Raw genomic sequence first — 12,250 nt, 5'->3', positions numbered from 1 at the left:
CTTCTCTGCTGCATTTAATGTTAGCTGTAGCCTGTGATATAAAGACTGCTAGATGGGTACAATGGCTGTAGTCAGTGTAATTGTCACTGTTCTATTGTAGCATGTAGGCATGCTAATACTTGCTAATTATTGTAAGTATTTGATAAATATATGGGGTAAACGTATAAACAAGGGAGAACTTACATGAACCAAATGTCTGAACTGTTCAAGCCTCTGAAAACTCAAACGTCTGTTGCAAATCAGCATTAATACTATTAGAACAATAACATTCAGAGTAGATTTGTCCCTACATTATTTAAAGTTTGTCTTTATTATAGCATCCTTTCATTCTTACCAACTCTACTTTGCTGGGATTTCAATTTGTCAAGCTACTGTTAATAAAACCTGACACAGTGTGCACATGCATAACAACACCTTACGAGGTATTCTGCTCCCTAAAGAGACTCAACAAACAGCAACAACAGCTGAGCTGCTCAGCGAGTGGTCCCACTACAGCATCATCAAATACACTGCACTTATAAAACAGGCAGCATCTGATTTTTTTCTTTTAGTTCAGTTACTGTACAAGACTCTGCCACACTTTTAGTTTTTCTTATTAAATAAGTCTGTGCTCTAACGTGTGTATTTCAGGTTAATTTGGAAATCCTTGCATGAGCGGACCAGAAGATAATGAAATAATGTAAAAGCAAACAGTACTCTGCCCACTGTTAAAAAGTGTGAATATTGGATTTCAAGTTGCTGCAATATCTTTAATCTAGTTGTGTGATATGAAACATATTTGTAAAGCCTACAGTAAAAATTACACTAGAAAGGTAAGAGCGTGCCTCAGATTTGATGGATGGTGCAGGAGAGTGGTCACTGGTGTAGTAGTTGAGGTTAATGTTACCCAACAGGAGCTTCCTGCAGGAAATTAGAAGGTTTTCTCTGCCTCAAACAAATCAATAATTGTAAAACAACTGCAGATAGTTTGAGAAAATATCCTGTGTGAGTCTTTCCATGGCAACAGCAGCTCCCGATGACAACAACTTATTGATTAATGTCTTCAGTATGATGAAGCAATTTATCAAACATGTAATGTGCGTTTTATGAACCTCTGACTGCTGCCTCGTCTGACTCGGCCTTCTAATGAAGTTAAGGAAGTGGAGAGGCTGCCGGGCAGGCCTCAACATTTCTTCTCTCCCTCATAACATGTCTCTCTCACTTTTTACCCACTGGTATTTTCTGCCATGATGTTTTTATTTCCCTGTATTCTGCATTCATAGTTATTTTTAGCTACTTTTCGAGTTTCCTGCATCATGTATTTCTCATTTTTTCCAGCATTCATTTCAACTGTAAACTGACTCTGACCATGTGCTGCAATGCATCTATACTGTAGCTCCAACATTAGGGATCACTATCAGCAAGAAGACCAGATCATAATCTTGTTCAAATCTGGGACTGCAGCAGATTCTCACTGCTGGTGTCTCGTTTCCCTCTCTTGCCAAATAATGCAACAACGACCAAACATGGGTAATATTTACTAAATGAGAAGTCTCCTAAAATGACCTTTCTATCCAACTGTAGTACAATCAAATATGTTTTCTTAGGGTAATGTAATTACAGCCCGATCACGTTTTCTAATAATGAAAAGATCATATATTCACAATTAACATAACTTAAATCAATTAAATGTGCACAGGGAACTGTTTTTCTACAGCATTCTGTTTTCTATGCTGTGGAAATTTGTGATCTTGCTCTGGTTCATTCACTCACAGTCTGTGGTTAATGTAAAGATTGTGAATAGCTTATAAAAAAGAAAAATGTAAAAGTCACTTCATGCACACTATAAATTTAAACGTCCCAACTAATAAGATGTCCCAATAACTGCTTAAAAAAAAAAAAAAAACTTCTGACGGAATCATAATTGATCATATTTCTCCTACGTTAGCTTCTCTCCATTGGCTCCCTGTAAAATCCAGAATTGAATTTACACACTTCTCCTCACATAAACTGTAAATCACTTAATAATCAGGCTCCATCTTATCTTATAGACCTCATAGTTCCATATTTTCCCAGCAGTTCTCTCCGTTCTCAGACTGCAGGTTTACTTAGCTATCAAGCTCCTCTGCTGTGGAACCAGCTCCCGGTTCAGGTTCTGGAGGCAGACACCCTCTACATTTAAGACTAGACTTAAAACTTTCCTTTTTTATATATCTTATAGTTAGATCTCAGCTAATAATCTCATAACCCTGTCCACTTGAGCAGTCCCAGAAGAAGAAACGAGTATCCTGCATGTCAAATACATCTCAGTATAAATCAACACCACTAAAACCCACAAGAAAGAAACAAATCTAGAAATTTTACAGAAACAAAACTCTACTTTTATTGTTACATCCTTTTTTAAGTGGAAAATCACTGTAATATTCATTTTGGCCTCACGGTTGTGGAGCTTCTACTAATCAAATGGTTTTTCAGGTGTAATTTTTTGAAACTAGCTTAGAGCTTAAGAGTTAAATATGTTTATGCAAAACAGTCTGAGCTAAACCACAAAGTTCCTTTAAGCCACGTTTAACATATGTTCTCTCAGGAAAGTCTCCATTAATGTTTTTTTGTGCTGTCATACGCTTGTAAACACCAACATTTGAGGCCAAAATTTTAAATTTCATGAGAGCAGAGAACGTCAGGCTGACTTATTGTTTGTATGAGAGAGAGTAAGAACAACCTCCAACTAAAACTTCAACACACCAAACGATCTTAACTGCACCAATTTGCTGTGGAGCTCTTCTCTCCGATGTAATCATCTGTCCTTCCTGTTATTCGTTGGCAGTAAACGCTCATGTGGGGCCTGCTGATGGTTATGAGTATGTGCACTACAGTGGCTGCTGCAGGCATTTCTACCATCAATGCTATCTGTGCTTGACTCAATAATAGGCAGGTCCCTGACATTATCTCCGTTAGCCTCTTATTCTTCCTTTCCGGTTCCCTCGTTCGTCTCCTCCTCATGAATATTACAGCGTGCGGCTACAGAGAGCAATATGTGCGGCAGCAGATAAGAGTCTTGTTTGTGTTTAATACTTGAAAGTCACAAACGACGTCAGCGGTTTGAATGTAACGACTGAAGTGAGTCAGCTTTCAAGTCCCGCTGCCCCGCTTTCGCTGTAAACTGTTTACATTTCTCAACAATGAACCGGTCTGATTATGTCACTGCTGTCACACATGAGTGATCGTCACTTCAGTGTAAAGGCTGCGAGTCGTACTGTATGTGTAGGGAGAGTTTTCTGACCTTTGGGGATTATTAAACCCCTTCAAATCTCAGAAAAATGTGCCACCATCATTCTTCACGTTCTAAATAGACATTCAAGTGTGTGCTGGTTGACGTCCTTACATCTCCCAGATGATGTTTTTGTAATATTTAAGTATTATTTGAGTTTGTAATAGTTTCTCAGCTTCTTTTTGTGACATGTTTAAGTTGTATAATGTCTTACTGTCTGTTCATTTTCTTAGGTCTTTCCACTGTGAATGCTTTATACTTCTGGGATTGAGTTGAAATGATAGTGGTCCAATCATAAACAGTGTTAAAAGAGGGTGCATTTCTTCCTCCAGACAAAATATTAAACTCAAGTTAAGTCAGAAAATGGTTTGAATTTGAATTTCTTGTTTTGTCCAACACCCCAAATTATTGACAAATAAAAGTTGAAAAACTTTCACTTGAGAATTTGGATTTTAGCTTGATAACTGATAAATACATAATATAAAAGTTGGTTTACTTTGTTAATTGACTCAAAACTAATCCAGACACAAACTCATAAGTCAAGGCACTTGAATAGAACGGCTAGAAACTGTATCTCCAACGTCTACTAAATTACTACTGCACGACCTCGTACCTAAGATTGCGATGACCTCCTCGTCCTGGATAACTTCCAGGGATCCTGACACCACGAAACAGAGTGTGTCGACGCTCTCCCCGGCGTGGAATATCAGGTCTCCTGGGGCGCAGTGGATTGTCTGAAACTCCACTGCCAGAGAGCGCAGACAGCCGTCGCTGGCCAACCTGAACGCCGGATGTTCATTAAACACCTGAGGAAGTAGATTGGACAGTCATCACTAGCAGAACTGGAGGAGCTGGTAACTTCAGAAAAGCTTCTAAATTAAAACCTTTATGAGCCAGTTACTGTAAAAACTAAGTGAAACAGTCTTCCTGTAAAATACATCTTTATGTTTCAACTTCAAGAGACGCCTGCCTCCGTTTGTGGGGACACGCACAGCAAACGCTCATGTGGGTCGTAGGAGAGGGTTGGAACAAATGACCTGCATGGGTTTTAAGACTCCCCGATGTCTTTTGTGACCTGATGACCAGTCAGACCCGTGCGGCAACACTGCAGCCTCTCACAGACACAGGCAGAACTCGACTGGTGGCATATCCTCACGTTTTTACAGTGACAGTCTAGATTTCTCTTCTCCTTGTTTTTGTATAAACAGTCATTTGCAGATATCAAGTCACACAAACAAAATGAAGAACAACTTCCACACAGTGGGATAATCCATCACAGTAACAGCGAAGCCATTATTCAGTTTGCTCCTTATTTCACTGAGATGAGCTGGATGTTTTTATATCAGTGCTTCCTGTCAATCACCTGAAGCCCTGAAAAAGAAGTGTAAGTCTCCATCAGGATATAATCCTTCAAAACTACGTCCTCTTACAAACTTCACTGTCAAATCATCTTCTTTTCATTTAGGGCCTTTGTTTAGATGACACGCCAACATCCTCACATGTTGAACAACGTGACTCATTTGTTTTATGTTGCATGGAAAAGAAAAACTTTGAAATGATGCTTGTTGCTGTTTCGGCAAAATGTTTATGTGTTTTATGATTTTAGACATTAAAAGATGTATTTTTATTAGAAGTGGAACATCAACGCTTCTCTTCTTATTGACTTTGATTACTTAGTAAGTAGGAATTGCCATGTTTTTTTAAATTTTAGCTTTTTATCTTCATCAGTGCTGCATTAATTTGACCAAACGTAACCATTTATTTCCTGCATTAATTACTTGCAAAGACTACAGTAAAAGTATTTCCTAATCCTTTCCTTTGCAAAACAACTTAAAAGTAAACTGTGTTGGAGAAAATGAGGACTGCTGAATGTGTGAGAATAAAATGTGAGTGAGATCAAACTTTTGAAGGATATTTTGTCTTATTTTGCTCTAAAAACAGGTCCTGTTCTCATTGTGTTGTGTTATTTATACCATTAACTGACAAGTATTAGTACTGGGTCAGTGGGGTGAGTAAAATAAATGTACTACTTCAGAAATCTAAAATCAGTTTGTGTGACAATAACTGAATGAGGATTTTATGATTTTATTTGGACAATGACTGCAACCACGGTCAGACACTTTTATCCTTTGAAGGTTATTACCAATACTTTGTTCCAGTGTTATGCAGCCAAGTACATGTGCTTTTAAGTTCACTTGCATTATGTTCTACAACCCAATAAAAACTAAATAAATCTCAACATGTCACCTGAAATGAAGTGTGCTCTGCAGTACTGTAGTACAAAGAACTTATTCATGCCCATTTTTCTAGGTCCCATTTTTCTAGAAATAAAACTTTATGACAATAAAAGAGTTACTGAGGAGTCATATTAAACATTTACACAGTGACTTGAAAGTGTTTTTGGTCCTTACTCTGGTCCAAACACTCACTATCCATGTTGTTATGTTTTAAGACTGATTGTATTACCTATTCTGACATAACTAATACATGTCTACAGGAAACAACAAAGATACTTGCCTTCCTGTTGAGGTGGACACAGATATCAGCCCGCATGTCCTTGGGACAGATGGATAAAACCTGCAGGACAGAGAGACATGAGGGAGTCACACAGCCATTTAAAGAAATATCTGTGTTTGCCATCGAATTGACAACTGCCAAAGAGGCGAAGGTTAATTAATTCTCCTTTTCCTGCCCAGGTTTCCCTTTGAGGATTCACTGCAGCAAAAGATCATTTGCAGGCAATAATTGACGGAGGTCTGTTACAGGAAGGTAAATACTGAGGATTCACAGAGCGTGTTTGACTTAACCTTCTGGAATTCACCGTTTTAACAAATCATGGCCATTTTAGGTGGAGCACTGGATTCTGGTAGCATTACGAAAGTCACACCACTATAAACAGCATCATGCACATTTGTAGCTGCTTGACCTGGATGACTGAAAGTCCCGGGTTCCATCCATTAGTATGTGACGTGTCATCTGAAGAGGAGGGAAAGTGCAGAAAACACCAGAGAGTTTCGGTTTCCAGCTGATGAAGAGCTCAGCAGAAAGCAGCAGTCAGGGGGAATCACTTTCCCATCCAACATGACTGCGGCATACTAATTTAAGCTGATTTTGCTGATGCATTCATTAACTCCCCCTGGAAATGACTGTCTTCCAAAAAGCCTAAACTGTAAATTGTAAAGTGCTTTGTCCAGCTCATTTCACAAATTGAAATAGAGACAAATTAACCAAAGCATTTAGATAAAAACGGAGAAAACCAAATATTCTGCTGTCGCCCACAATCCCACCTTGTTAAATGTGAACAAAGTCAGCCAAGAGGAATAATAATTCATCTAAAAGCTTTTACAAAATCTTTACTATTTAAAGTGGAGATATTAGTAGCACTGAGGCACTTTGGAAAGCCTCTGGTCTTTTTTAGATCTGTATTTGAATAAACAGCTGACTGTGTTACTGTATAACAGCTCCCAAAGTGACAAAAAATACCCACTAATTGGCCCCAGCACTGAGGGTGAGGTATTTCTACTGATGGTGGGCACAAGACTCGCCTTATGTCTCTTCAGGCTTGTATAAATATAGCAAAGACTACACAAATAGGACTGGTGGGGAAGAGCCTCATGATCCAGAATAAAAAAGAAAGAGTCCTAAGTAATGTCCAAATAGATGAAGGAACAACTCCCATTAAAACTAAACTAATGCATTAAGATCCACTGTGAACCACAAACTCCCCTAATACCATCTAAGGTCAGGATTTTTTGTGGTAAAGGAAACATTGACATCTGTACTGGGAAGTAAAGAGTAATATAACGTTGTCTTAACGGTGACATAAAAATGAATGGTTTTTAGCACTGCTGAATATGGGAGGTGTCTGAGTGTTGGTCCGATGCAGTTCTGAAAAGATCAATTATACAAGTTATATACCATTATACCATTATTCCTTTAGTGTATAGTAATAGTAATTAGGAAAAGCAGGTTTTGTCTGGATGTATAATAAAATGACTGAAGAAAAAGCTGCTGATATTCCAAACCCCTGGAGGGGAACACTGTGCACTCTTAGGGTCACAAAACGTGGACATGTGCAGAACATGCAGGTTAATTAATGGCCACAGTCAGGAGGTCCCCCCCACCCACACACACACAAGAAAGCACCACTGAGCTACTTCAATGGAACTGAATTGTGTGCCATCTTGTAATCTTCTAATCTTCATTGCTTCTTAATACATCCATGTGTTGTGCAGTTCTACTCTGAATGTTAAGCAAGAAGCAAAATGTGGAGTTGCAGATGGATGGGAAGATACAGACAACATGTCAGTTTTATCTCTGCAGCCAAAGCAGTAGCAGCTACAACATGTAAAATGTTCTTCTAATAGTATTAAAACAGGCTCATCACTTTGCACAAATCAATGTAGTTTGTATTTCAACCCTCCCTTGTCTGTCATAGCAGCTGCTGCAGAGAAAAGCAAACTCTCTCTCTCACACACAAACAAACCTAAACGAGGTTTATTCCTCTGCTGTGGCACTAAACACAACATATGGGCCAACAGTGCACGTACACTACTGGGAGCTTAACAGCATATTTAAGACTATCAAACATGTAAACCTGTAATGTTAATTACAGCTACAACTACTGTATGTACTAAAACTCCCCAAACACACACACACACACACACACACACACACACACACACACCTGTTAGCTCAGCCAGGGGAAAATGTCCAACAGTTTCTCATAGATGATTAGCTCCAACTAACGATTATAAGACACTGTCGACAGTTCGCTGTACTGTACTGTACTGAACAGCAGCCGGATTAGATTTACTTCAGTATGTGGTATGTAAACTATCAAGTCATCCAGCTCCTATGTTGACTTAACTTCTATTTTATTTTATTATCTTTAATTCAAAGTAATCAATTATTACCATCATATCATATCAGTGTGCACATAACTGCAGTCTACAAGCAGAGTAGACAGCAGAGCAGTTCACCCCCACTGTGTGTTTGGGTAAATGAGGTTGTGACTGACTCGTGACGAGCTTTAAAGCATTTTCTTCGATCATTTTTTCCCTCTATGCGTATCCCTGTGCTTCTTCTCACTTATACTATGATGCTGTTTGCTTGCTGCATGCTTTTTGTCTTGTCTGACTGGTTAAATTAATTTGTTTCTGTATGGATATATATAAATATATGGATGCTACATACATACTCAGCTAAAACTGTATGTTTATTGTTTTTGTGAACAGTGTGAAAGACAAAAAGCTGCAGGGTGTCTGAGCTTTTCAACCTGTTTGGACAAAATCAGAAAACAAAATGTTTAAAATGCGTCACATGCGTCAAACATGACTTCTGGTCATTCTCACCTTCTCTGTGTCGATGCCTCTGGACATGGACCAGGTGGACACGATGTAGTCCATCACCCGCTCGCTGAGGCCTTTGGGGACCTGGTAGAGCTTCAGGAAGTCCCTGACGTTGTTGAGCATCTCGTGGTATCGGTTGGTGTTAGCGTACATCTGCTGGAAGATGGTGGTGACGTTTCCAAAGATGGTGGCATAGAGCAGCGCTAGACAGAAGACACAGGAGAAATATAATGATTTGACTAATCAAACACACTCACCCTGGATCCACACACAAAATGTCCAAATAATGGAAATTTGCCATTATTGAAGCCACATGTTTCTCCTCATGTTCTTCATTTCTATCCACTGATGAGAACATGACACTTAGTAATGGGATTTGGAGTAGTTCAACTGACTGGAAACAGTAACAACCACCTCGCCCGTCATTCATGCAGCCAGAATAAACCCAGAAGGAGGCAAAACGAGACCACAGAAAGTCCAGTTCATGCTACAAACTCCAGAAAAGTGTATTTTTTCCTTTTCCTTTTAATATTTACTGCACCAATAAGCCAGAGGATTGAGCCTTCTCTCCTTGATAGGATTCTGTAATGTTGATTAGTGAAAACCTGAAGCTTGCACTCACTAAGTCACACTGCAGAGAAACAGACAAGCAAGACGGATGTTGTCAAAGTGGGAGCTGAGATGTAATTATCATCCAAAACATTCAAAGGTGTAGAAGAAGAGAAAAGTAGGAGCCTGCTGATGAGTTTTATGAAATAAGCACAGCGATCACTTTTTCTGCAGAGGTGTGTTTCCCCTCCTCTTGAACTTAAAGCCATCATTCGTAGTTGCTGCCGAGCTGAACCGTCAGCGTCCTCTTTACCCTGCTGCTGCTTCTGTTTCCATAGAGACCTCACTCAAAATAGTTCTCCCTCTTTTCCCCCTCCTCCTCCTCCTCCTCCTCCTCCGCCAATAAACATGACAAAAGAAGGAAGGGAAAAAAAAAACAAGTTTACAGACTGTTCGGTTGAAAATCAGGGAGTGGTCGTATAAGTAGAGAGAAAGTACAGTATGAGCGAGTTAGGAGAGAGGAAGGTAGGAAAGGAAACGATGGAGAGACAGCAGCTGAGAGCGACTGTGAGAGAATTAGAAATAAAAAAGAAAGTTACAGAAACACAAAGAGACGTTGTTTGGATGAGAGACAAACAGAAAGACGGTCACTGTTCCAGTTCAGTTAGTACCCCTCCAGGACCTTCCAGGGCCTTTCCAGGACCTTCTCTGGTGGTAAAGACGACACCACTCTGTCCTCATCCAAACACAAAACTCTAATTGGGCGACTCTGTAGATCAGCGGCTGGCTGATGTCACTTCACCCCCGGACGTCTCGGCTCTGAGCTGGAACGACCTATCAACACTCACCGGGTTTTGAAGTGCTTAATTCAAACTTTCTGGCAAATCATCTTAAAGCGCGGTTCATTTATCCAGGTGACACTGAAAACTCACAACAGAAGGTTAATCCCACTGTGACAGGTATGAAGAGAAGCTGCAGAAAAGGCCAGTGAGCAAACTAAAGAGAAACTCAAACTACATGGTTCTGCGGTAGCGGAAAGCCAATTAACAGTAATTGTCAAATGTAAATGTGTTCTAGCTTTTTGCTCTTTCACATGAGTTGTTAAAGAAGCTTGAGACAAGTAAAAGTGCTCCAAAGAAACTAGAGCCTAAAAATAATAAATAAAAATCACAGCAGCTGCACTTACAATACAGTAGTTTGACTACTTCTGTGCCGTTTCCAACGTTTCAAAGCTCATCTGCAGTATGTGTGTTTCTGGAAGTCCATTGATTTATTTTACATTCTGCTTCTTCACATTACAAATGTGACACAACAGCAGCTTCAACGTACGGTAAAAAAGCAACAAGGAATCCGTGGATTTGTTAAAATAGGGCAGTGACGCTCTTTGATGGATCCTATAGATAAAGAAGCAGCTGACTCTCAGTATACAGTATAATGAAGGGTCTCTTATTTTACCAATACTGTTCTGCACCAGCCTGTAAAACACTTCTCTGGTTTCATGAGGAGAAAGAGTTTAAACTAACTAAAGCAGTCAGGCTACAGTTTAAAACCATCGTCTCAATACTACATTTAAAATCGGATATGTCCCCCATGGCTCCATTTATTTAAATCCGTCTCTGTTTCCCCTTCGGTGGCTGGAGAGAGATGGAGATGGTCAGGACAGGGAGCAGATGAAGCTTTATTTCCTCTTATGAGCTGATGGAGCAGCCTGGAAGGGAGACGACCAAATGCTGTAACAGCGAGACTCTGATCATCTGGAGAGAATCTCTGCACAAGTTTGCTTCCAAAGTGACTGTAGAAAACATGCAGTCGTTGGTCTATTTTGGCCTCCTGGTGCTTCGCTGATCTCATATTTGTGACGGCAGCAGCTTCTTGCCCCTGTATTGTTGCTAAGCACTCATTACAGCAGCCACCTGTAAGTCAAACAGCGTGGGCACATCGCTGACGTCTCCATTTGAATCCTTCTCCCCAGCAGCTGTGTGTAACAGTGCTCCACCTGTACTCTTTACACTACTTAATACTTTCTGAACATTTTGAAAACATTAGAAGAAACGTTAAAGTTCTTCAATACTCGTTTTATAAAAATAAACAAAAAAGTCTGTTTCCATGACTCCTTTGTGAGCTGTTTTATCACCAACTGTTCCATCCCACCAAACTGTTAACACGCAGTTATATGACACAGTGGGTGACGAGAGGTATTGTTAGGAGACTCTGTGTGTTCAGTTCGGAGATGTCACTTCAGTTAGATAGCTTGTGTTATCAGCTGTACAGCCTGTCAGTCATGTCCGCTGCCTGCAGGTTCAGAGTTACGCTGTTTTCACCCAGATACCGTAGTTAAAACAACATAAGAGGTTGTGTTAGTGCTGCATGAATCAGTGACAGTAAAAGGTTTAAAGCTTATTAGATGTCAAAGCACAGCACAGAGGTTTGTAATGGTCACAGACAGGACTGTACAAAATGATCAGAGTGGAGTCAGACTGCTGCAGGATCAGCCTGTGTGGCTGTATAACTGGAGCAGGTTTAATTAAATACACCTCTATTTGTGTGAATGTGACGACCTTCAACCTTCATTTCTTTGTTTTACATTTAAAATAAAGTAGTTAGATTCTTACTGATGTGATAACGTAACAGTATGTTTCTGTGTTTTACTGATTTGTTGGTATGTTTGTCTTCAAAATGATCAATCTCTGCATTTTCCCTGATGACCAACACTATACACAATTTCTTCCAGACAGACTGTGCAGCCTTCGTTGTGATCAACTCCAGGTAGAAATACCTTGTTTGTTGTGTGCATACATGTGCTGGGTATTGTACACGTTGCTTTGCAGAAAAAGCTGAACCAGATCCAACCTTTCCTCCTGAGGCTGGGTCATTTTGATCAAGCCGTCTGTGGTGCCGCTCCCTGCTGCATTTAACGCACTCCCACATGCAAACAAATGGGAAGAGCTGCAACACTTTGGTAGTAAAGAGTAAAGTGAACAGTGTTTTACCTTTGAACTGTTCTCTAATAAATGGTTATTTTAAACGTCAACTTACTCAATATTATATTTTTGCTAAACATAAAGTTGATTACACCTTCTTCATATCTCCTATTTAACAA

The 12,250-nt window shown here is 39.7% G+C and overlaps 1 protein-coding gene across 1 annotated transcript in view; it reads right to left on the bottom strand.

Annotated features, from left to right (window-relative positions):
- Positions 1–12,250, bottom strand: part of kcnh5b (potassium voltage-gated channel, subfamily H (eag-related), member 5b) — a 105,300-nt gene that overhangs the window by 28,659 nt on the left and 64,391 nt on the right. The window contains exons 9-11 of the mRNA XM_026338880.1: positions 8,605–8,804; positions 5,768–5,827; positions 3,864–4,056 (exon numbers count right to left, since the gene is read on the bottom strand). Of these exons, the coding sequence (XP_026194665.1) occupies positions 3,864–4,056; positions 5,768–5,827; positions 8,605–8,804 (453 nt within the window). The remainder of the gene's footprint in view (positions 1–3,863; positions 4,057–5,767; positions 5,828–8,604; positions 8,805–12,250) is intronic.

The sequence above is a fragment of the Anabas testudineus genome, chromosome 22 (assembly GCF_900324465.2).
Source record: "Anabas testudineus chromosome 22, fAnaTes1.2, whole genome shotgun sequence".
NCBI classification, from domain to species: Eukaryota; Metazoa; Chordata; class Actinopteri; order Anabantiformes; family Anabantidae; genus Anabas; species Anabas testudineus.
The sequence above is the reverse complement of the archived record's forward strand: the minus strand, read 5'-3'. Positions and strand labels throughout refer to the sequence as shown.